The 24,835-nt window shown below is 52.5% G+C and overlaps 2 protein-coding genes across 2 annotated transcripts; one reads left to right on the top strand and one right to left on the bottom strand.

Annotated features, from left to right (window-relative positions):
• Window positions 1-3,172: 3,172 nt before the first annotated feature.
• Window positions 3,173-11,597, top strand: RASL10B (RAS-like, family 10, member B). The gene is made up of 3 exons (XM_006890899.1): window positions 3,173-3,500; window positions 10,148-10,272; window positions 11,327-11,597. Exons 1-3 carry the CDS (start codon window positions 3,285-3,287, stop codon window positions 11,595-11,597), a joined length of 612 nt encoding a protein of 203 aa, XP_006890961.1. The 5' UTR covers window positions 3,173-3,284.
• Window positions 11,598-14,553: 2,956 nt separating this feature from the next.
• GAS2L2 (growth arrest-specific 2 like 2) lies at window positions 14,554-24,217 on the bottom strand. Its single transcript, XM_006890898.1, has 6 exons — window positions 23,833-24,217; window positions 21,749-21,987; window positions 20,816-20,923; window positions 17,991-18,087; window positions 17,063-17,315; window positions 14,554-16,060 (listed from the first exon to the last, which is right to left on the bottom strand). The coding sequence occupies exons 1-6, from the start codon at window positions 24,215-24,217 to the stop codon at window positions 14,554-14,556; spliced, it is 2,589 nt and encodes an 862-aa protein (XP_006890960.1).
• Window positions 24,218-24,835: the final 618 nt, after the last annotated feature.

Below are 24,835 nucleotides of genomic sequence, written 5' to 3'. Positions count from 1 at the left end.
GCCCGGGGGGAGCGCAGCCCCGCCGGCCGACCGGCCAGGGCGGGGGGCAGCGAGGACGGCACCGGGTAAGCGCTGGTGGAGGGAGAGTGGCCTGGGGGGAGAGTAGGGGGCTTCAAGGGAACCGACTGGGGCAGGGGTGGCGGGGCGGGAGGTGGCCGAGAGAGGAGGGGGTCGGCAGGCTGGCAGCGAAGCGGCGCGGGGCGGCCACGTGAGAGCGGGGGCTGGGGGTGCCTGCAAGGTGCTGGAGGCGGAGAGCGGGCTGGGCTCTTGCATCCCCCCCCAAACTCCTACCAATCAGGTTGTAGGGAGCCCTGCATCCTCCGACGCCCCCACCCACCCACCCCCACGCAAACGTGGTGGGCACAAACAGCGGCCGGCCAAGTCATCAGACCCTCTGAGGGCGTCCACAGCTAGGTGCCCCCAGCCTGGGGCAAAGGACCCCGGTGTCCAGGCAGAGGGGAGGGGTCAGGGGCCACGCTTGGGCCCCAGGGTACCCCAGGTCTCCTGCCCGGAGGCGCTGTCTGCAGACTCACTGCAGCGCGCAGGCCTTGGGGAGGGAGCGCTCAGGGGGCTGGGCCCTGCTTTTCTGGTCAGCCACCCTTCAACTCCCACCCCTCCAAGGGGGATGGCTTAGTAATTACACCTAGAGGCCAGGATCCCTGCCTGGGAAGAAGCAGGGGACGATAAGCACTTTTGAGGTGAGCTACTGGGGCCAGTTTAGGCCTGGTGGGTGTAAGGAAGCTGGCCCCACTGAGAGACCTCAGTGCCCCCTCCCTGTCACCAGCACTGTGCCTGATTCAGTTCTGTGCTACTGCCCAGAAAGGACTAGTTTCTGGCCCGGAAGCGTGATGTCCAGGAGAGTCTGCAGGTGCGGTGCATCCTAGAAGCCTTGAAGTTGCCACGCCCAGAGAGGCCAGGGCTCTTGTGGCTCCTTGACCTCTTCTGCCTTAGGATGCCTCCTCCCCACCTGCTTACTTGTTATGTAATTAACCCAGAGGAGGGTTCTGCCAAGAGAGCAGTGGCCAGGGAGGCCCTGCGGCCTAAAGAGATGTATGGAGTCCAGTACGTCTCCCAGCTGCAGACCCATTGGAGGTTAGCACCTGTTGGGCAAAGGACACAGCCGGGTCAGGAAGGAGAGCAAGGCTCCTAGACTTGGTTGACAGCTCAGCCAGTGGTGTGTTCTTCACTCCCCTGCTTCTCTGTTTCCTGCCTCCAGACGCGCGCGCACACACACACACACACACACACACACACACACGTGTGTTTGAACTCTCACAACAAGGGGAGGAGAGGTGATTCCCGCAGGGGCAGGCCCATTGAAATAGTAAAACACCTCCCATGAATGAAGCACCCTGGACATACTGATACTGATTTTGCCGTCCAATTGCTTCTGACTCACAGCAATCCTATAGAAGAGAGCAGACTACTTACAGAGTTTCCAAGGGAGCAGATGGCCGTAGCTGTCCTTCCCTGGATTTTGAACCACTGACCTTTTTGGTTAGCAGTCAAACTGCTGACTTTTCAGTTAGCAACCAAATACTTAACCACTGTACCACCAGGGCTCCTGGAACTAGCCACAGCCACTGTTTATGGACACCCTGCTCTGTGCCAGGCAGTGGGCTTTCCTTGCAAAACCTCACAACTCTCTGAAGTACATTGCCCAAGCCCTTGCTTTGGGTGAGTGGCAGCCAGTGAGTCTCACTCCACATGTTACCCTTTGCTGTTCGTACATATACCCAGTGAATTGGGTCCTCTGAGGAACTGTCAGGTGTGAATTGTAGTACATGGAAAGAACATGCACCCACGGAGATGTTAACATGCTAGGAAGCATGGCCCTGTCCGAGTCCAGCCACCTGCCTTCCTGGACCCGTGTAGCAGGTTCACTCTTGGAGGAATAATCCTAGAAAGTGTTCTTGGCACGCAGCTTCCTTGTCACCATCCCCTTGTCACAACAGAAGGTTTAGGCACCTGGCTGGTGGCCCCTTTTTAATTTGTGCAGAGCCAGGCTCAAGACTGGTTAGATGGTTTGTCCACTGACCACAGCGAGGAAACAGCAGTGATTTAACACTCACATTCTAAAGTCATTGAAAATGAGCAAGGAAGAAGCCCAAGAGTCCATATCACGAGGTCCACCTCCTTCTCCCAGCGATCCTTTCCTGGGGTCCTGTGTGTGCAGGCACTGTGCAGGGGATTGGGGGAAGCCATAGAATCAGACACAGCCCTGTAAGTGTTCACCAGCTAAAATCCCTCAAGTTGAAAGTTCGAAGGACTGTGGCATTGTAGAAGGAGTAGCTGCCATCCTCAGCTGTGTGACTCTGGACACAATTCTTAGACCCCCTGAACCTCTTCTCTAGAGAGGAACACCGGTACTGAGCCCTGAGGGCATAGTGACTGAGGACAGTGTAAGTGTGCCCACACAGAGTATGTACTCGACAGATGTGCTTTACAGACACAGTGGTCGTCCATCCCAGGGCTTGTGCTATGGTCATTTGGAAAAGTGGGGACAATTCTGGGTCATCACAGTGACTGGAGACCGCTGCTGACGTTTACTTCCTGCAATGTCCCAGAATGTGTGGATAGTGAAAACTTGTCTCCCACAAAATGCCAGAAACGTCTCTGTGAGGCAGTGTTGTCTGGAATAGTACTTTTGAGACGAATGTATCACGAGTTTGTGCCACTTTGTTGTTGCATAATATTCCATTAATTGTTGTTAGGGGTCATCGAGTCAACTATGACTCATAGCAACCCTATGAACAACAGGTCTGAACCCTGCCCTGACTTGTACCAGCCTCACCATCTCTGAGTGCCAATCCATCTTGTATAACGGCTTCCTCTCTAGGATGGGAAAAACAAAAATGTGGAGGTGTATGATGCCCCAGAGAAGCCTGGTGCTCCATGAACTCTGCCCTGCCGGGTCAAATGTATTGGAAAGTCAGGCAAGAAATATGGTTCAAGAAATAGGCATCTTCACTTGCAGGATGGCAGGAAAAGGCAGAGAGGACAGGACAAAGATGGGTATTGGAAAGGGGTTCAGGGGAAGGGAGGGCGTTTCCAAGCGCAACAACAGCTTCAGGTGCAAAGTTCAGGGCATGCGCAAGGAGAGGCCAAGCCACTAAGACCACGTCTTGTCCCTGTAGTCCAGGTGGAGGCCACAGAGGGCCCAGGGCAAGCAGGAGCAGCAATGGTTGGTCCCGACGGTGGCTGAGCCCCCAGCCCCTGGAATATGCAGCCCGGGGAGGCCCCAGGCAGCGGCGAGGACGCGGCGGCGGAGTGGGGCGGGAGGCATGGTCTCCACCTACCGGGTGGCCGTGCTGGGGGCACAAGGCGTGGGCAAGAGTGCCATCGTGCGCCAGTTCCTATACAACGAGTTCAGCGAGGTCTGCGTGCCCACCACCGCCCGTCGCCTCTACCTGCCTGCTGTTGTCATGAACGGCCACGTGCACGACCTCCAGATCCTCGACTTCCCGCCCATCAGCGCCTTCCCTGTCAACACGCTGCAGGTAGGAGGGCCCCTGGGGGTCCTCAGAGGTGCTGGACTCAAACCTCTCTGGGTTTTGGCCCTGCTGCCATGGCCCGCTGCTGACTCGGACAGCTCCACGCTGTAGCCTGGGTACCCCAGCTTAGAGCCCTACCAGGAGTCTGTTCACCATCGAACAACTGTTTGATGGGTATTTAATGTGTAGTCCCTGTGGTGGGCACTGGGAAGGGGCACTGTAGGATAGTGAGCCAGACAGATGTGGAATTTGCTCTCAGGGAATTCGGAGTTTTATGGGAAAAGACAGGTGAGTTCTGCAGGGTGCTGAGTGCCGCTGATGGGGGAGATAACAGTGGCTAAGACAGCCCTGGGAGGGCTGCAGGGCAGCCACATGTAGGGGGGAGTCACAGAGGACTTCCTGAAGGAAGTGGTACCTGATCTGGGCAGGTAAAGAGGGTGACAGGGAGCAGGGCAGGGAACAGGAGGTGCCTGCTATTATTCTGGGCTTTCCCTCACTGTCTCAGCTGATCATGCCTCCATGTCTGTGCTGGATGAGCAGGGGCAAAGAAAAGGCATGCTCTTGGAGACCCCGGTCAGGGATTCTAGACCAGGGATCTGCGGCATGAGTGTTGCTCTGCTGCCAGAGTCCAAGCCTGCCTGCTGGGCACCTTTCCTGCAAGGATGGGACTCAGGTGTTTGCTTGGGCCAGATCCTCTTTCTGACTCTACATCTGGCTTGAATTGAATGGGGCTCGGATGTAGGAGGCAGCCAAGCTCTAAGACATGTTTGCTTATTGAAGGAGGCCTCTGACTAAAGCGTGCAGAATGTCAGGGATCTTCACAGAGTGGAAACTGAGCAAATGCCAACAATCTCGTGAGCAGGGTGGAGGGGCAGCGGGGAGGAGCTCAGTGCTCGGCACTGCCGTGGGAGCACTGGGCAAGACAGCCTTGGCCCAGCTGCCCAGAGACCCTGTCTCTCCGGTTCCAGGTGCCAAAGGTCAGCACTGCAGACGGAGGCCTGCTGCAGACCCAGAGCACTGAGAGCGGCCAGGGCAGAGCAGTAGCTTGGGACCAGGGTCTCTTTGGGTCCCTCTGAGGGAGACTGACAGCAGCCTGAGTGGACACCTAAACCTTGCTCCCCTTTAAGCTCTATTTCCGCCCCCCCCCATAGTTAGTCATATTTTGAACTTTGTGTGTGTTTAAAGTGTTTAAATTTCCATTCCTTTAAAAACATTTTGTTTGAGGACATTAATTCTAATTGGTCACTGTCTCATCAAATCCTCACCGCCTTCCTTGCCTTTCACTCGCATCCCTGTCACCCTGCTATGCCAATTTCTGTGTGCAGACCTTTCCTTAGCTTTTTAAAAAAATCAGTCATGCATGTGCTGTTCCGCAGCGTTAGCTGCAATCCACACAATGTCTGACCGTCCATTCTTTACACAGTGGCTTCCCCTTCACCTCTTCATAGCCGGTATTCATTATCTACCCTACTCTCCCCCACCCCTCTGCCCATCATATTTTTTTCATAACAGTGATCTTATCCGATATTTGTCCTTTTGGGATTTGTCCTTTGGTGACTGAGTTATTGCACTCAGCATAATGTCCTCTAGAGTCATTCACGGTGTGTAGTATTTCACGAGTTCTTTGTTTTTCAATGTCCTGTAATACTCCACTGTGTGAAGGTACCACTGCTTCCCTACCCATTCATTTGTTGATGGGCACTTGGGCTCTTTCCATCTTTTTGTGTTTTTTTTTTTAATTTCTTTATTTTTCATTTCAATGAACATCTACAGAGATTTTGGAATTCCATTCATTCATTGTTGCACCCCTCTCTCCGCCCCCCCCATCTTTTTGTTTCTTGACCTGTGCTTTGTACTTTTCTTTGTGTAGGTCTTCCATGTGTCTGCTTAGATGAATTTATTTTGAACTTTTTAGTATGGTTTGGGCGAGAGTTTACAGAGAAAAATACTTTTCCATTCAACAGAGGATCTATATATTGTGTCATCATATCAGGTGCAGTCCCCACAACACAACACAATATGACACTCTTCCCACTTGCTCCCTGTGTCCCTCATGTTTGTCTGTCCTTTCCTGCCCTTCCCGCCTTCTGAGCTTTGTTTCTGGGCAGACACTGATCTTCTGGTTCTTGTAGGTGGTTTGTGCTGATGACTTTTGTGCCTCCCTGGTGGTGCTTTTCACCCTCTAGGCTTGTCTGTTGTTGGACCTAAAGCTAATTCGCTGGCGATGTGTCCAGTTGCCACTTGACAGGGTGTCTGAAGGCCACAGTCTTGGACCAATAAGTCACCTTCTTAATGTTTTGAATTTTGCTCTTCGTTTTCTCTGTCCTGCTCTCTCTAGGACCTTCCTACTGATCTGGATCAGAGAAGTCACAGTGGCAGCCAGAATTCATCCATTTCTTCTGGTCTCAGCAGTGGCGGCTGTGGTCCTTTGGATCAACTGTTTTCTTGAGTCTTTACTTTCTTTCACTTTTCTTTACTCCAGTTAGGGAGAGACCAATAGTTGCATCTTAAAGTGTGTGTGTGTGTGTGTGTGTGTATGTATATATGTATATATATATATGTGTGTGTGTGTAAATAGGTGTATGTACAATATATACACGCACATATATATACACCCACATATATATACACCCATGAGTGTGTGTGTGTATGTGTGTGTGTGTGTATATATATATATATATATATATACACACACACACACATATATTCTGATTTATTTACAAAGTTCAAATACATTGTTTTTCCACACTGGATCTTTCCCATTTCCTTCACACATACACCATCAAATTGTGCGACCCTATGATTAACATCACCACCACCCCGTCCAACCTCACCCCTCTGCTTCCACACGCCCTTGGATCTCTGGAGTATTATTTCTTTTGTTGTTGTTGTTATGTGCCATTGAGTTGCCTGCCACTCATAGCGACCTTATGTACAACAGTCCTAAACCCTGCTCTATCCTGTATAGTATTTATTTTAAAATAAAATTTAATTTTAGTTTTGGAATAGGTAAGACACAATCTAAGAATTCAAGTGATGTAAAAAGGTACATCCAAGAAGAGTATTGATCATGCCATGGACTGCCAAGAAAACAAACAGGTCTATCCTGGAGGGGGTGAAACCAGTTTGCTCCTTGGAGGCAAGGATTTTGAAGCTCTGTCTCACACACTTGGGCATGTGGCCAGGAGGAACCAGTCCTTGAAGGACATTATACTTGGAAAGGTGGAGTGTCAGCACAGAAGAGGAAGCCCCTGAAGAGATGGATTAACACAGTGACTGTGGCAATAGGGTCAAGTGTGTTAGAGATGGTGAGGTTGGCTTAGGATAGGTCAAGGTTCAGAGCATTGTTCATAGGGTTGCTATGAGTGTAGTCATCTTAACGACATGTAACAACAAGAAGAACTCACAATCCTATCCTTGCTTTATTCCCCCTAATTCCCACTCCTCTCTCTCTAACCACCATCATTGGTTTCTTATACTTTCAACGTTTCTTTGTGAAAAGAAAAAAAAATGTTTTCTTAATGACCTCCTTCTGCATCTTGGTTTGGTTTGGTTTGGTTTAGTTTGGTTTGCCTTAACTTGAACTTGGAGTTCTTTCTGTGTCAGTGTCTGGTATTCCTCTCCATTCATTTCTCACAGTTACTCTGTATTTAATTGAAAGGAATGATGTCCCACAGAGTCCCCTGTTGTTGGACAAGTGAGTTTTTGCAGTGTTTGGCTGTTTTCAAACAATGCCATCAGGAATATTTTGTACGTAAGTCATGCTGTATGTCAGTGGATCTATCTGAAGGGCAGATTTCTGGATGTGGCTTTGCTGGGCAAGTGCAATTGGGATTTGGAGCTTGTCCCCAGATTCTCCTTTACAGAAGCTGCACATTTTGTGCTCCTGCAAGAGATGTAGGCAAGAACCTGTTTCCTCACTAATGGGACGTGTTGTTAAACTTGGATTTCTGACTTCCTAATAGACAAGCTATGATTCCTTGGTGCACTTTGTATTTGCATCTCCTTACTGTGGGTGAAGTGGAACATTGCTTTGGATGTGTAAAGGCCTTTCTGTCTTTAAGAACTGCTAATGCGCTTTCCCCTTTTTTCCCTATTCATTTGTTAGCTTTTCTTTATTAACTGAGTTTTTGACTCTCTGGGAGAGATCTAGGCCTTCTCTCCTGTCCATAGCAAAGGGACTGAGCAGAGAAATACTCAGAAGAGATGCTGGAAGCCACAGAAACCAAATGTAAACATCAAGAATCCTGAAGACCATCTGAAAGTAAAATATAAATACACTCTTCTCCAATTCCAGATGAGGTTAAGCCCAGGAAGGTGGCATTTCGCCATTCCGAGCCTCACTTGTGTCTTCTTGAGCCGGGTAAGGGGCACATCCAGCCCACCGAAGACATCACTAGCAAATATATGAGCTTTCCCCAGCCCCTCTTGCTACAACCCTGGAACTGCATCTGTTGCTCCTTCCCTGTCTCAGTACATCCCTGAGATGATCTGTGTACAATCTGGAACCCTGCACAAGCAAGCTAAATGAGAGTGGTGCTTTCCCCTCCATTGCATGAAGGAGTAGAGGGACAGCCCAGCCAATCAAGAGCTTACCCTTTTCAGAGCCCCAGGGAGGAGTGGGTGGGAAGCAGCTTAGAGGCCCCCTTGAGTAGGCAGCACTCTGGGGAGAGGTGAGGCTGTCACCCTCGTGGGCTGGCAGCTGTTTTCAGCATTGAGTTTGCTGCTTGCTTGGTGGAAGCCTCTGTGCCTGGTTCCCCACCCCTTCCACTTCCCTCTCTTTGTGTAGGATGGGAGAGAGACCACTTACACAGGCTGTCCCAGTCTGCAGGAGGTCACCATGTCCAGCAAAATGCTGTTTTTCCTGCCTGAGAACCCAGTTAATGGTTTCCCCACAGTTTTGTCCTCAGCATCCTCCCCCCTGCACCAAAAATTAAAACCTCAGCACAAAGAAAAGATGCCTCATCATCTCCCTGGGGGAATCCACTGCCGCATCTTCTAAGCCTTTGAGTTGGGAAGTGCTTTTCTGGAGTCAGACTTAACTCCTCACCACTGTCTTCTCTATCATTTCTTCTTTGAACTGAAGACCAGCTATCCTCCTGTTTTTCCTATACCTGCACCTCAGCCCTTGACAGGGATAGGGACATGCCTCGCCTCCTTTTAGCGTTTTGCTCGGGCCCTCATGGGAGAAGACTCTTTGCCCTTGAAGGCCTCTGCCTCCCCACCTTTAGGTACCACACCACCTTTCCTACACTGGCTGCCTCAGAGGCTTTTTAGAGTTGCATCTGCCAGCAGGCAGGTTAATTAGCTAATTAATCTCTTAAGGAAGCTTCTCTTTAGCACAGTCAGCCTTCCAGGGGCCTAGTCATCCTAAGGAAGCTCTGGTGGCCTAATGGGTAAGGAATTGCTACTGCCATCTCAAAGACAGGTAGTTCAAATCTACAAGCTGGGAGAAAGACCAGCAGTCTCTTCCTGTGTGATTTGCAGCCTCTGAAAACCCACTGGAGGGCCATCTTTGAGTCAGTATCAACTCAACAGCAATGAGGTGGGGTTGGTTTGTTTGTTTTATTCATTTTGAAAGGCACAATAGTTAAGCACTTGGCGACTAACTGGAATGTTAGCAGTTTGAATGTCTGTGTCTGCTCGCTTTAATGATTTACAGCTTTGGAAACCCTAAAGGACAGTTTTCGTCTGTGCTAAAAGGTCACGCTGAGCTGGAGTAAACTCAAATGCACCAGATTTTGTCATGTGTTTTGTGTTTAAATTCATTATAAGCTGTAGTATCTTCCTGAGAAGTTACGACGTACATTCAGGAAGTTGATTCCCTGGAGCCACTCAGAGGTCTTGCTCTACATTTACTCTCATTTTGAGTCTCAGTCATTTCTCTTTATGTCTTCTCCTCGGCTTGGAGGGCAGGATGGAGCATGCAGGTCAAACAGGACCTGATGGGGTTAGGAGCGGCATTGATTCTAGCTGGGGTTCAGCACCATGGAGAGCTCAGCAGCCCAGCTTGTGCGCAGACCGGGAGATCTGACAAAGGAGCAGATGCCAAGAGCCAGTGCTCTGGTGCTGAGGGGACAGAAGGGGGCATGTCAAAATAAGGAAGGCCATGGCCTTCCCGGGAGCACACAGAAGAATTGAGACACTGGAGACTGAAGCAGCTCTAATCAAAGTACAGTCAAAGGACTCTCAGAACAGCAAAGATAAAGGAAAGTGTGAGAAATCAGGAGGACTTCTTAGAGGAAGTGGCATTTGAGTTGAACCTGGATTTCAACAGGTTCCACTTCTAGACTGGTCTCTTAGAGGCACCTAGTAAATGTACTGGTTGAATAAATGGGATAGATGATGGGTTGGAAAGGAAGAAGTTATTTCGTGGCTCCCTGTGTGCATGGAAGGAATGATGCAGTGAGGCTGCAGGTTGGACAGTATGGCTTGCCCTCTCCTGGCTTGAGGGTGACAGTGCTGCATGGCTGAGCTCCTCCCTTGTGCTCAGGGCTAGGCCTTCTGGGGATGGTGGGATGGGCTGCTCTACTTAGGTGAGAGTGCTACCAGGTGGCAGGAAGTGGTTAGGTGAGTGGCAGGAAGTGGCTAGGTGAAAGCACAGCCCTCATGTTGGCCTGACTCTGGCTCCGTTTGGGGTGGGGTTGTTGCAGGAGTGGGCAGATGCCTGCTGCAGGGGACTCCGGAGCGTCCACGCCTACATACTGGTCTACGACATCTGCTGCTTTGACAGCTTTGAGTACGTCAAGACCATCCGCCAGCAGATCCTGGAGACGAGGTGAGCGACTTGGCACAGTTATCTTCACATCTGTAGATGTCCCACTGCTAGTCAGCTCCTAGAAAGGGGGGACAGTGAGAGGATAGGGGTGAAGTGTATGTCCCTTGAGGTTGTTAAGAGGGAGCTCTTGTGGCATAGTAGTAAGGAGTTGGGATGCCAACCCAAAGACAGGAGGTTTGAATCTATCAGCTGCTCAACAGAAGGAAGATGGACAGTTTCTTTTTGTGCAGTTTACAGTCTCTGAAAACCCACTGGTATGTCAGCTATGAGGCAGGTCCAACTTTGTGACACAAAATACCACTGTAGTTCCTATACACATTCACATTTTACTGTCCCTATTTTTGTTAGCTCATTTTGGGATTCTTACCATGGGGTGACTAGACTAGTGTAGTCATTACGAGGAAGAGCCACTCACTTAAATATGTTACTCGAGCTTAACATTTACGGAGCTTTGGTGGCCTAGTGACAGGAAGCTGCTCTACAATCCACAAGGAACACAGTTCGAGGCCATCTGCTGATCTGTGGGAGAAGGAGATGCAATCTTGCCCATGTGATTAACTGCCTCTGAAAAGCCGCCAGAGGGTCAGCTATGGGTCGGTTCTGCCTCTATGGTACAAACAACACCAATTAATCTAAGTAACATTTAAACTTGAGTTTTCTCACCTGTTAAAATGGAAGAAGAATGCCCAAATGTTGACTCAGTTGGGCCAATTAAAGGATGTATCTTAAGGCTTAGCACTGGGCCATACAGTTGTTGTTGTTTACCGTCAGTTGGAGCCAACTCATAGCCCTCCCTCCAGTGGGTTTTCACAGGCAGTAAAACACTTGTGTTTTACTGATTGCCCAGCATTCTTCCACAGAGCAGCTGGTGAATAGGAACCTCATACCTTTGTGTTGGTGGCGCAATTCCTTACCCCCAAGTCGTCAGGCCATACAGTGGTAGTATTGGGCAGATATCTCACCCTTCCTTCTTAGGTCTGGTGGTGTGAGCTGTTCTTGGGTCGGGTGATTGTGAGATTGTCTCAGTTCTGAGATTCCGGCCCCCACCCTGCAGGGTGATAGGCACCTCAGAGACGCCCATCATCATCGTGGGCAACAAGCGGGACCTGCAGCGCGGACGCGTCATCCCGCGCTGGAACGTGTCGCACCTGGTGCGCAAGACCTGGAAGTGCGGCTACGTGGAGTGCTCGGCCAAGTACAACTGGCACATCCTGCTGCTCTTCAGCGAGCTGCTCAAGAGCGTCGGCTGCGCCCGCTGCAAACACGTGCACGCCGCCCTGCGCTTCCAGGGCGCGCTGCGCCGCAACCGCTGCGCCATCATGTGACGCTGCCCGTCGGGGCGCCCGAGCCTGCGGATTCCGGAGGCTCGCCAGCCACGCGGAGGGCGGCCCTAAGCCGAGCGCGGCCCAGCCTCCCCACCCGACTGCGGGGCTTGAGCCTCGGGGGCCGGGCGGGCAAGAACTCGATGGTCTCGGCCTGGACCGCCCCACAGCTACGCCGCACCCCGGTGAGAGGCATAGGGTGAAAGGGAGCCCCCCCTAGCTGCCCAGTCCCCCCCTTCTCCATCTGTCTTCCTGAGACAGCCGTCCCAGTGCTGCAGTCCACTGCTGACTAGTCCCGCTCTGAAGGGCACCACAGCCCTTTGGGATGGGGTGCTTAGGTGAAATAGAGATGGGCGTGTGGAGGTGCTGCTTGGACCCGGCCCCCGCCCATCTCCAGAGAGAGAATGTCTGCCTTTCCTTATGTCTCCCTTTCCCGTGTCCGTCTGTCTGCCCAGGTGTCTCAATCCCTGGCTGTCTTGTCCACCCTCCAGTCCCCTCCTCACCCCCCAGCTCCGCTCACAGGGCTCTCATTTCGTCCATCCCCCTGTCACAGATCCTGGCAGCTTCTTTGAAAAGCCAGGCCATCTGACTGTCAGCACCACCGGTACAGGGCAGAGAGATGCGGGTGGCCCCAAGGGCCACAATCAAGGGGTCGGAGGGTTGAGGTCCCAGATCAGTCAGGGGGAGAAGGCTGAGCTCTCCCCCTTCCAGGGAGACCTCCCCGCCCAGCAGCCCCCAGAGACACAACAACCTACCTTCCAGCCTTAACTCGATGGTCCGTCCCTGCCGGGTGCCCCTCATTCCCCTCCCTGCCCCCAAAGCCAGATCACCCATGAGTTAAATCTTCATTTTATTTAGAGTGTAGAGAGGACATCTTCCAAAGGATAGATTTCTTCCCATCATACCAGGTCCCAGCCCTCTATTTCCTCCTGCTTTTGATGGTCAGCCAGATTGGGGGATGTGGGGGGCAAAGAGATCAAGCTGTGCCAGTGCAGAATTTATCTCCACCTCCTGCCCCAATCTGACTGCCCCAGACCCTGCCAGCCTCAAATCTCAGACGACCCTGGGAGTCCCCAGAGAAACGGAGGCAGGAAAAGAATTAGAGGGCCCCTTGTGCTTTGTGGAGGTGTGCCCACATCCCCTCTGTGAATGGAGGCCCTTGGGACTCCCCCTCCTGCCTGGGATCTGACAATTCCTCCTCCCAGTGCCCTGACTCACTCCACCCATTTTCACCGGCTGCCTGGCCGGGGTTTCTACCTCTCGTCACCGGAGCTGATCACTGTCAGTTTTGTACCGATTCAGAAATAACAGTAATAATGATGAGGATTCTAGGAGCAGCCTGAGGGAGAAGTGGTGCCAGGTCCCCTGTGCCCTGGCCAAGGGCAGTCCTCGGGGGCTGAACGCTCAGCCCTGGCCTGGTCGGAAGACAACAGAGTCCCCTGTTGGAGGGGAAGACAGCTAGTTCAGCCTCCTCTTGGCTGAGGCCAGGAAATCAGGTGTGATGGAAGGGAGTCTGGGGAAGGGACATGTGTGGGGACTCTGTCACCAAGATCCAGTATGGGAGGGAATCGATTCTCTTCTGCTTCCCCCAGCTGATCCTCACTCCCCCCACCCAAGTGGGTGAGCGCAGCCCTAGAGCTCTCTGGTCCCTGCTCTGCTGGGTGACTTTGGGCAAATGACTTGCCCTCTCTGAGCCTCCCTCTGAAACAGGTGAAGGCTCCCCTTCCCCCACACCTCTGAGTGGTGGGGAGGGTGAGGAAGAGGGCCTGCCCCCTTTGGTCCCCTACATCCCTGGTTCACCAGGCCCGCCAAGTGAGGGACAGCAGCATCTAGCCTGCCTCAACACCCCCAGCTCTGAGGCACCTGAGGGGGCATGGGGGACCCAGGCCTCTGGCTGCCCTGTGGGAGCCATTGGAATGTATTGCCTGACCAACCCCCCATGTCCCCTCTGCTTCACTTCAGGTCTTTGGTTTCAGATCCCTCCACTCTCATTCTGAGTCTGTCCTTCCCCTCCCCACATCATCCCCCTACACCAGGGTTTCCCACCACAGGGTCTGGAAGTGCGTGTGATGCCCATCGCGATGTTATTGGAAGTCAGATTAAAAATCAGGGAGTGTTTTCCCTCGTTTCTGTACAAGGTGTTGTCTCTGTTTCTGATGGTGGAAGGGGAGCGGTTCTTCTGGAACACACTTGCTGAACTCCCCTGTAGATGGAGGGGATGTGGGTAGAGTAGGGAAGCATCCTGAGTCCTAAGGTTCTGGTCAACCAGGAGAACCACAGGGAAGCACAGGCTTGGGCTCACCTTCCACCATTAATGAAAACCACAGTCGATGCTTAACTACTCCCCATGACTTTTCTCTGGAAAATTTACACAACTGGATAGTCCCCAGCTTCTGATTCCGTGGCTTCCTTTCCACAGTGGCTGAGCCTGTCAGTCTCACAGTCCTTCCTAACTTCAGGGATATAAATATGTTAGGAACATCCTCACCCATCCCTCTTCCCAAACCTAGAACCAAGCTTTGAAGTCCTTCGCAGGGGTGTCCTGCAGGATGGGGCAGGCTTGTCCCTGCCTGACGATGCACCAGCCACTTGTCTCTCCGTTTTGGCTAAAGTAATGACAGGCAGCCCCTCGACCCTCACCTCCTCCTCACTCACCCCCTGCCCCCCAGTGTGGTGACACCTTCCTTCACCACCATGTCCTCCAGTGAGGGACTCAAGAAGTTGGGGACTCGGAGACCCACTTGTGTTTAGTAACTTAGAGGAGCTGTGGAAACTGGGGCAGGTATGGCCAGAGGTCAGGAGACAGGAGTTTGGGGAACAGTCTTGGGAAAGAGATGAGAGGATCCCACCCATCCCAGCCTGACTGGCAATGGACCAAGGTGATGGTTTCTCCTTTGTTCAGCTGAACAGATTGAGTCTATATCTGATGGATATGTGGGTGTCCTCTGTGTTCCCCTCCTCAGACCCACGACGACTCCTCAGGGGTGCGTGGGCTTTGGTTACGCTCCTGAGGCCTCTGGTCCTCAGAAGGTGGAAGGCTGCTCTGCAAGGTAGTGTCCTGCCCTTCGTCCTCTCTCCCCTCCTTCAAGGCCTTATTCACTGGGGATGCTTCCCCTTCCTTGCTGCCCAGGGCTGTGCCCATCAGCCTCTGCCTGGGGGACGTCCTGATTGGAGCCAGGCAGAGGTAGGCCAGCGGCCTGGGAATGCGTGAAGGCTGATTCTCAGGCCTGTGGTCCCGCCGAGGCCGGATTCTGGGCCTTAGCTTTAGCTTGTAGATGGATGGGATCCTCTGAGGCTTCCGGAGTGTTCTCTTGCCCTTGTTTGTACATGCATTGACTTTGTCAGGATTGGGGTCAGAGGGCAGAAGTGTGGTGACTTCTGGGATGACAGATGCACTAGGGGCTGAGCTGTCCTTTGCTTGCTGAAGGGGTCCCTTCCCCATCTTGGGGTCCTTGACACTCAGGGTTGATCCAGTCCTTGGGCCATCCTCTCTAATTCCCAACTTCCCCTTTGTTCTTCCGGGATTTAGAGTAACAGCTGATTTGGGGGACCCTGTAGGAACTGTCTGCCAGGCTCCCAGGTCTACTTTAAAGAGGGGTGGGGGACCTTGAGCCAGTTCTTGAATGACTTTTTCATAAGTGCCCCCAGGCTCTGGCCAGCGCCCACCCAGGCTGGGGACATAGACTCCACTTCGAGGGATGATCCCAGACCCTGTGCCTCGGGGACAGGCACCCCTGACCTCCAGTAGCTTCCTATTGGCCAAGATCTCCTCTTCCAGACTGTTGTGGGTATCCCTCCTCTCCTGTTCCTGAGGCCCAGGTCCTGGGGGTTTTCCAGCATCTCCTGTAACCCAGATGTCTGGGGTCTGGTCCGCCTGCCTCCCCTTCCCATGGTGGTCCCCAGGTCTGGACCCAGCCGGATCTTCAGCCACAGCCCACAATGCGTGGGGACTTCTCTCCTGTTCTGTGTTGGGAGCTCCATTTGCAAGGCTTGGAGAGCTTCTTCCTGGAGTGTGGGGGTGCGTAGGGGTCAGCTGGGTGGGGATCTTGGTGGACCCCCTAACAGAGGAAGGAGAATGGATGGTGTCTGACTCCCTGAATTGGAGGGAAGCACCCTCAGCTTCACCCCAAGGGTGCTGCTTGGGGTTCAGGGTCTTGACTCGGCTGGAGGAGTGAGGCAGGGGTAATGTTCCTCTTGCTGGCGTCCCTCTAGTGGTCATCTTGGAGGCTCGAAGTCCCTGTGGGGTGGGTGCTCTGCCATGGCGTCCCCAGCTGTCTGTCTCCTCATGGACCCAAGAAGTGGGAGTCCTTCCCCTGAGGAGTTCAGGAGGCTGTCTGTCCTTCTGCACCCCTGCCGGTGTGCCCTGAGGGTCTCCACCCCTGTGGGTAGTGGAGGAGTGCGGGCCGAATGGACTGTCCCCAGCTGCTCGCTGCCTCCGAGATGGGGTGAGTGACCTCTCCCGACACCTGAAAGGGAGAATCATAAGCCAGGAAGGGACATCTATCTGCAAGTCTAATAGGGTCACTTAGTCCAGTCCCTGGCTCTGGGAAGGGATAATCTTTCCCTAGTCAGACAGCAAGGGGCCTTCCTAAACTTTCACCCCTAATGGAGGAAGTGGCCTCTCTGTGACTTCCCAAGTCTTCCTCATGCCAGCTCCCTGCGGAGCAGATAGAAGGAATTGAGGAAAGCCTGGTCCCAGCTCACAGTACCTGCAGGTCCCACAACCTTGAGGTCCTGTCTTTGGGAGAGGTGCACTTACTCTCTGCTCTACCACAGAATGGCAGAATGACTTTGGGTAAGTCTTACTCCTTTCTGGATGTCAACCACCAGAGTGCTCCTTGGAGGCAAAGATGATAAAAGCTCAGTCTCACATGCTCTGGGCATGTTGCTAGAAGAAGCTGTTGCTTGGAGAGGGACATCATGCTTGGAAAGGTGCAGGGATGGCGAAGGAGAGGAAGACCCTCACCCAGGTGGACTGACACAGTGACTGACTGCAGCAGTGGGCTCAAGTGTATCAGAGATTGTGAGGATGGCACAGGATAGGACAGGGTTCATAGAGTCGCTATTCGTCGTACTCAACAGCACCTAAAAACAAGTCTGTTCTTCTGTAAGATGGGAAAGGGCATGAAGTAACTTCTTGCTGCTGTAGTGTGCCATCGAGTCAGAGCCGACTCATAACGGAGCCTCCATGGGGTTTTCAGAGGCTATAAATCGCACCAAAGGAGACTGCCCTTCCTTCTACCTCAGAGCTGCCGGTGGATTTGAACCACCTTTATGTTGGCAACAAACCACTCGTCACTTGGCCACCAGCACACCCCTTATGAAGTAACAAGATGACCTCAAAGAAACAGGGTGTTTTCTGGGTTTGAACATTTAAGGTCTTGATATTGGGGGGCAAGAAGCCCTGTTCCCTTTCACTGAGTCAGGTGGACTCTTAAGGAAGAAGAAGCCCTGCCCCCACCCCTTACCTCAGAGGTGCTGTCATCTCTCTGACGACCCCCATCCCTGCACCCCGATCACTGCGGGGGCTGGAAGAGAAGGAGGTAGGGGGCCTCAGCTTTCGGCCTGGAGAGGTATATGTCTTCCAGTCCACAGGTGGCAGTGGGGTCTGCGAGCGGCTGACGGTCATCGTGGGCTGGGGCTGCGAGGGCCCGTCCTGCACCCTCACTTCATGCTGCACCGGTGGGGCTGGGGGCTTCAGGAAGCTTCCTGGCTTATGTGCTACCAACACAGCCCCCAGAAGAGAGAGGAGGGAGGGTTAAACATCCTGATAATCAGACCTAGCGGCCTCTCCAATGCCACCCCATACCTTAGTTTAAATATAGCCATACAGTGGTGGGCTAGGAATGCTTAACAGGTGTCATTTGGTCAGAAACCCACAACTGGAAGGCTATTTTTAAAGCTGAGTTTTAGGTATTGCAAACCTATCACCTTTGCTTAGATTGCAGGCATGAGGTGCTGAAGGAGATGGTAGAGCTAAGGGCCCCCTCCAAGCCGTGCTTGATCCCATCACAGTGGATCTCAGTGCAAGACTTGGAGTGTTTCAGAGCTGCACCCTGACAAAATACTTGTGTCTGGCGCCACCTTTTGTCTATAATTGGTACTTCCCCATGACCGCCCAGCTTTCCTCCACCTAAAACTAGGGAAGGGGCAGCCTGTGCCTTCTACAGTACCTTCCTGCATCTCTCCCGTCCATCTTCTTATCCTCACCCCCTGCCGTTTTGCCTGTCTGGGAGAAACCTCTCCTAGAGTTAAGGTTCACCAGTGTCTTAGCCAAGAGAAGCTGTCTCCGTGGAACTTGGAAACCAGACCTACTTCTGGCCCCCGCTTCTAGCCTTGAAAGGCAGGATGGAGGAATTCTCCAACCACAGGGAGGGGTTATCCCAGGAGACTCACTGAGGGATGTGCACCGGCAAGGGTCATGTTTGTCCAGGTAGTGACCGAGGGTGTCCCAGCCACCACCCACACGCACCATCACATGGTTCCGAAGGATCTGCAGAGGGCAAAGAGGAGTTTGAGGGCAAGGTGGAGGAGGGTTCCCCTTTTCCTGGGTCACCTTCTAAGATGTCACACTCATTAAGAGATATGTGGAAGCAGTAGTCAGTAAGTCAAAAGACATACTGCATGGGACAAATCTGTTCACCAAGGACCTTGCTAAACTGCCAAAGAGCAAAGATGTCACTTCAATGACTAAGATGAGCCTGATCTAAGCCATGACATTTTCTTTTGCCTAAAATGCTTGTGAAATTTGGACAGAGTAAGGAGGACCAAAGAAGAACCGATGGCTTTGAATTGTGTTAGTGAAAGAGTATCTAATATCCCATGGACTGCCAAAATAACCACACCTCACTTGCAGGAAGTGCAAACAGGGTGGCTCCTTAGAAGCAAGAATATGAGACTTCATCTCATATACTTTGGGCAGTTTGTTTGAAGTGATGAGTCCCTAGGAAAAGAACGTCAGGCTGGGAAGGAGGGGGGGGGGTAAAAGAGAAGAGCGAGACCCTCATGAGCTGAATGGATACAGTGACTGCAGAGATGGACATGAGCACAGCAGAGATTTCAAGGATGGCTTTGATCTGCCGTTCACAGGCACACCACGTTGTTAGGAGCTTTGGAATCAGCTCCAAGAGCTTGAAACTCCACCCCACCCTGTCCTACATCTTGGTCTCCAACATGCCCACGGTTACAGTCACTGTGTCACTCCATTGTACTGTCTCTTTTACTGACTTCTACATTTCCAGAAACAAGGAACTTGCATAAATTCAAGCTCGATTGACTCAGTAGCACCTAACAAGAGAGACTCTCAGACTTGCCTGTTACACCCCATACACAGATGTAGCTTAGAGCCCTTGTGCTTTGTAGCCCCCGTCTCCTCCATGACTAGTTCCAGGTGACACATGTTGTCAGGAGGAAAGGAGGTGCTGAAAGTTACTTTGCAACTGGGTGACAGACCTCATATGCATCATGTACCTGGGCCCCAGAGCACTCCTTTCTCCCTCCCTTATGTAGGGATTTGTAGCAGCACCCACTTAGCACAAATGGGTCCTAATTACCTCAGGCTTTGCCTCTGTGACCTGTGTGATAGAATCCAAGTGTCCCTTTGGGTGAGTCACATAACCTCTCTCTGTAGTGAGGCCACAGCTCCTTGTTTCCCAGGTCTATTGCTTCACGGATTTGTTGTTATGTGTTGTCGAGTTGCCTGCGTCTCATAGCAATCCTGAGTACAACAGCCCTAGACCCTGCTCTATCCTGTGCTAATCTCACTGTCTCTGACATACCTACTCCCATTACCCCAATCAGTGAATCAATCCACCTCATCGAGGATCTTCCTCTCCTGCGCTGTCCCTCCACCTTCTCAAGTATGACATCCTTCTCCAAGGACCGGTCCCTCCTTGCAACATGTCCAAAGTATGTCAGACGAAGCTTCAGAATCCTTGTCTCCAAGGAGCAGCTTGATTTAACCCTAAGATGAAGCTGCTCATTTTCTTAGCAGTCCATGATATAGTCAATACTCTTCTCCAGCACCACAGCTCAAAGGCATCAATTCTCTATCATCCCTAGTCATTGTCCAGCTCTCGGATGCATAGCAAGTGATTGCAAAGACCATGGCCTGTATCAGGCGCACCTCAGTCTACAGAGTAACACCTTTGCTCTTCAGGACTTTGGAGAGGTCCCTAACAGCAGACTTCCCCTTCGCACTATGTCTTTTAATTTCCTGGCTGCTGGTGCCAAGAGTGTTGACCAGGGAGCCAAGCAAACTAAAGCTGTTAACAATCTCAATCTCTTCACCCTCCATCCTGATGCTGCCAATTGACTCAGTGGTGAAAATCTTTGTTTTCTTGTTATTGAAAGCTGTAGTCCTTGACCTTCTGCAGCAAGCACTTCAGGTCCTCCTCAGTTTCAGCAAGGCCCCGCCCAAAGAAAAGGCTTGACCACGCCCCTGAGCTGTTGGCCACCCACCTGGGTAAAGACTATACCTCTTGGTGATGGGGCAGCAGGAGGCACATTGAAGACTTGTGCCGATACTAATTTTTGCAGGATGGGCCTTGGGACTGTGGTGCTGGCTGCCAAAAGAACAAGCAAGTCTATCTTGGAGGAAATACAATCAGGGTGTTTCTTCGAGGCGAAGATGATGTAACTCTGTCTCACATACTTTGGACATATTGTCAAGAGGGGCCAGTCCTTGGGAAAGAACATCATGCTGCGAAAAGTGGAGGATCAGAGAAAGGGATGAAGACCCTCAACAAGATGGACACAGTGACTGCAACATTGGACTTGAGCATGGCAGAGATCATGAGAGGGAGCAGATTAGGGCAAGTTTCCATCTGTTGTTCCTAGGTTCATTGTGAGTAGAAGTCACTCAAAGCCCCTAACAACAATCAAGCCATGCATGTGAGGGGCAAGCTGTGGAATCATTACACTAAACACACTTGGGATTCTTCGACTCTTTGCTCTGATGAAACCTGTGGGTGCCCCCTTTTCTCCCTGGAGACAACTTCTCAATTAGTCTAAGGTAGAGGCTGTGGGAGAGGGCGTTCTGGCTGTTCTGATGGGAGGAGAGGATCCTGGAAGAAGAGAGCCCAGGGCATGATAACTGGCTTCTGTGAACTGGGGTGAACTGTGACTTCCAGTCCTCGCCCCTGCTGTGGGCAAAGCCCTGTAGGAGAAGCCCTTTTTCTGTTGAGGTGGGGAGAACCCACCACCACCAGCCTGGGACTTACTCGAATGAAAATGAGGGTGTTGGAGTCCCCCACACGGTACTTCCCTTCGGACACCTTGACCATGGAGAACTGAACGGGGCATGTACAGTGGCTGACGAGACTCCGAACCTGTAAGGAGAAGGCAGGGGGCTCAGTCTCCCCTCTGTCTAGCCTCTTAAGTTCCTCCCACGCTGGTCAAACATTCTGGGAGGTCACCTGCTTTCTCCCCTACCACCCTTTTCTGCTTAAGTCAGGGATAGGGACTGAGAATGGAAGGAAGAGAGAAGACTTAAATGTCCCATGAAGACCAAGACCTTTAGCAATCAATTGCCTGTGGTCCAGCTAAAGGAGACAGTGTAATTATGAACAGAAGTGGGTATGCAATATGGCAGGTATGTGCCCTCCTTCTACCACATTGTAGTCCTTAGACAGGTTAAGAAACTTCCCTGGGCGTGCTTCCTCCGTGGTGAAAATGGAGTTAATAGCAGGAAGCTTTACTCTTCCTGCATCTGAGTCAGACACTGTTTACGCACTGGCGTGCCTGGGCTCCAAGCAGCCAGAGAAAGTTGCAGCCCGAGAAAGTTGGTGGCAGTTCCAATTCCCCACCCCCCCACCCCCCCACTTCACAGATGAAGAAACCAACCAGCCGGAGTTTACCGAGAGTTTACATCATTTGCTCAGTTGCAAAGCACTGCAACGAAGTCTTGCGCCAAGACCCCGGAGTCAGATCTTCCAAACCACGCGCAGGGCTGTGGCGGGGCCGAGGCGCATGCAGAAAGTGGGAACATATTAGGAGGAATACGTTGGCCATGACTCTGAGTGATGGGGGTGGGGGGTGGGGAGCAGCATGCCACACAGCAAGTTCAATGAGAGCTCACTCGGGCTGAGCTGGGAGGAAGGTTGCCTCCCAGGGACCTGACCTGGCGCCGAAGGAGGCCCACCCCAGCCGCTCACCATCTGGTCCAGGTTGTGGAAGTGGCGGGCGTGGCGGGCGGGCGGCCGGGGCGGCGGGTCGGGCGGGGGCAGCGCCAGCTCCCGCCGCAGCTCCTGGTCGATCTCCTCCTCCAGCTGCACCAGTGTGGGCGCCGCGACGCCGAAGCGCCAGGCCCGGCGGCCCAGCTCCAGCAAGCACAGCACCACGTTCCTCACGTTCTTGCGCAGCACCAGGTCCTCGGTCTCGAACATCAGCACCTCTAGGGGGAGGGGGACGAGGCCTCGTGAGCAGAGGCCGGTGGGTGGGGGGGCTGCTAAAAGCTGAGGCCGTGGGATCTGCGACAGAGGTCAGCTGGGAAGAGGCGGGACTCCCTGGGGGCTTCCTGGCTGGGTGGTGCATGAGAGTGGCTTGACTGCAGAATGGAAGGCAAAGCAGCCCTCCAGGAGGGGCAAGGCAGCAGTGCCCAGACACGGAGGGCAGTTAAGTAACAGAAGAAGCAGGTGTTGAGAGAGTTGACACAGGAGGATCCTGGAGCCTGGTTGTGGGTCCTTGGCAAGAGGAGGGTTAATGCCATTTGCCCTCCCCACCCAGCTTGCCAGGAACAAATGGGAAAGATCCAGCGGGGATCTAGAGCGACAGGGTAATGGTGAGTACAGTTCAGTGGTGAATAGTTTAATAAAACATAATGAATGGGAATGATTGTATGAAACACAATGTGAATGAAGGAAAGTGTGAAACACAATGTACAAGCATTTTGTATACAAACCAATATAAAATAAAAATTTTAAAAGAAAAAGGCAAGGAACTGGAAGCACCATTTTATAGTTCCTACCCAGCACTGGGAGAAGGATGGACAGTCTCTTTCCTGTAATTGACTGTGTCCTAAAACCCACTGGAGGGTCAGCATGGGGTCATTCTGACTCAATGGTATATAACAACCACCACCCCCTACTACCTCACCTCCAAGCATCTCTGTCCTATAAAATGGGTGGGGTCTTCATGCGGCTGTTGTGAGGATCCCAGGAATGTCTAGATGCACAACAATGCCTTGCCCATACTGAGCACTCAATAAAATGCTACCTTTTATTCAACTTTCTAAGCCTGTTCTTCAAGACATCAGTGATTCAGTGGTGGAATTCTCTCCTTCCCGGCCAGAGCACTTCAAGAGCAGCCACCACCTGTCTATCTGTGGAAGTTTGTGTTTCTATGATGCTGAACAGACTAAGACTAGGAAGAAAGGCCTGGTGATCTACTTCCAACAATCAACCAGTGAAAACCCTACAGATCACTATGGTCCAGTCCACAGCCAGCCAAGAGGATGGTATAGGAGCAGGCATCTGGGGTTGCTCTGTGTTCTACTTGATAGCAGCTAAAAACAATAACAATAAAGCTTATCATCACCTACACACACACACACATACTAGAAAAATGGTGCAGCATCCTGCCTCACCCCACTCTTGAGTCTGAGGCCAAGGAGAGGGAAGGTCATACCATGTCCCTCCCTGAGCCCTGGAGGCCCCACGACACCAGAGTCCGTCTGCACCACCCCACCTGCATTTTCTCCTGTCCTCACCCTGCCCCATCCCAGCCTCTGCCCTCACAACACCTTGCCCGGCTTCTCCCAGGCACCCAAACACAACACCCTTTCTATGCCTTTGTCCCAGCTGTCCCTCCACCTGGAATTTTCCTTTCCCCAAACTTCTACTATTTTTCAAGACTTCAAATCTCCATCCCCCTTGAACCCTACTCAAGTGGCTGTTTCCCCCTCTGGTTTGCAGGCGTATACCCCTCCACTTTGGCATGCATTACACACCAGGATGCCCTTTGCAGATGGATGCATCTCTCTTTCTTTCTAGCCTGTGGACTCGGGCTCTGAGTCTTATTCCTCTGGCTCCTTAATGCCCAGTATGATGCTCAGCATAGAGGAGATGCATGAATTTCTAAAGCATTCATCAACAGCGCACTGATTTCTTGAAGTTTTACTAGGAGATGGGGAAACCGAGGCCTGGAAGGGAATGAGTTAGCCCAAAGAGGATCTGGAAGGAGGACCCAGGATGTCCCCACATGGTAAAGGCCCAAGATGAGAAGAGACTAGGGTGGTTACCTTGGATGCCCATCTCCTTTCGACACCACTGGATGAAATTGGAGACGTTGTCCCGCGCCTGGAAGGTGCCCGGCTGGGCCGCCCCGTTACAAGAAACTCCAGCCCGGGGCATGGGAATCGTTTGGGCTTGGCTAGGTGCCTCCTCCAGGAAGGCCAGGGCGGCCTCAGTGACGGCGTTGGCATGCCGGCACAGCACCAGGCCCGTCTCCAGCACCTGCAGGAAGTTGGCCTTGTCTATGTCCAGTCCATAGAGATCCCGCAGCCACTCGGCCAGGTCTTCCTTCATGGCCTCCAGGTACTGCTCACAGGACTTAAAGGGCCGTATGCTTCGTACAGGAGGCCTTGGGGTCCCAGGTCTGCTCCTGAACCCCTGGGCTTGGAGCATGGCCCCAGTGTTAGCAGAGAAGGAGGGGGCACCACCTCTCTCCCACTGCTGGTCTTTTCTCGTGCCACCTGCTGGATCTTGGCCTTCCGTCCTTCCTGTGGTTCCCCTTTCTATCCTTTTCCAAACCTAGGATTTAAGGCTCTGCTTCTTGCTTTTAGCTTCAGCCACAAGGCCAGGCCCAGCCCCCAACTCCCCACATTCCACAGTGCCTGCCAGAACTTTCTCTGCCTAGTAGCCCTATAGCGACCTCCCTCTCTCTCCGTCCAGACCTCACAGAGCTCGCCACCTCCCAGGATGGTGGAGGTGGGAGCACTCCTCTCTTCCCTCAGGGCTGGACAGGTCAAGCTGCCAGCTACCCACTCTGCACAGGCCGCAGAGTCCGAAGTGGCTGTCTCTCTCCACTCTGCTTTCCTCCCCTCTCCTTGGAGACAGTGACTGCTACAAACACGCCTTGTTAACCCTCCCTGGCAGGCAGGCATGCAGGCAGGCAGGCAGGCAGGGACTGCCCTACAGAGCTGAGCCGATGGAGCAGGGAGGAGACGCTGCATTGGCTTCTTTCATCAGGTTGAAGGGGTGGGGGTCCTAGGGAAGAAGACAGGAATGGCTTTGCCCTTTGGT

The sequence above is a fragment of the Elephantulus edwardii genome, unplaced genomic scaffold, assembly GCF_000299155.1.
Source record: "Elephantulus edwardii isolate Elephantulus edwardi_28Jun2011 unplaced genomic scaffold, EleEdw1.0 scaffold00094, whole genome shotgun sequence".
Taxonomy (NCBI): Eukaryota; Metazoa; Chordata; class Mammalia; order Macroscelidea; family Macroscelididae; genus Elephantulus; species Elephantulus edwardii.
Note: the sequence above shows the minus strand (reverse complement) of the source record. Positions and strands in the feature narration are given on the sequence as shown.

Bases quoted from the DNA above. Each gene is read 5' to 3' on its own strand.
- RASL10B (XM_006890899.1), top strand. From the start codon at position 3,285: ATGGTCTCCACCTACCGGGTGGCCGTGCTGGGGGCACAAGGCGTGGGC. The intron at 3,501-10,147 runs GTAGGAGGGCCC...GGGTTGTTGCAG, and splicing joins TCCCTGTCAACACGCTGCAG to GAGTGGGCAGATGCCTGCTG. The intron at 10,273-11,326 runs GTGAGCGACTTG...CCCACCCTGCAG, and splicing joins CAGCAGATCCTGGAGACGAG to GGTGATAGGCACCTCAGAGA.
- GAS2L2 (XM_006890898.1), bottom strand. From the start codon at position 24,217: ATGCTCCAAGCCCAGGGGTTCAGGAGCAGACCTGGGACCCCAAGGCCT. The intron at 21,988-23,832 runs GTAACCACCCTA...CCCTCCCCCTAG, and splicing joins AAAGGAGATGGGCATCCAAG to AGGTGCTGATGTTCGAGACC. The intron at 20,924-21,748 runs GTGAGCGGCTGG...TTCTCCTTACAG, and splicing joins TCCACAACCTGGACCAGATG to GTTCGGAGTCTCGTCAGCCA.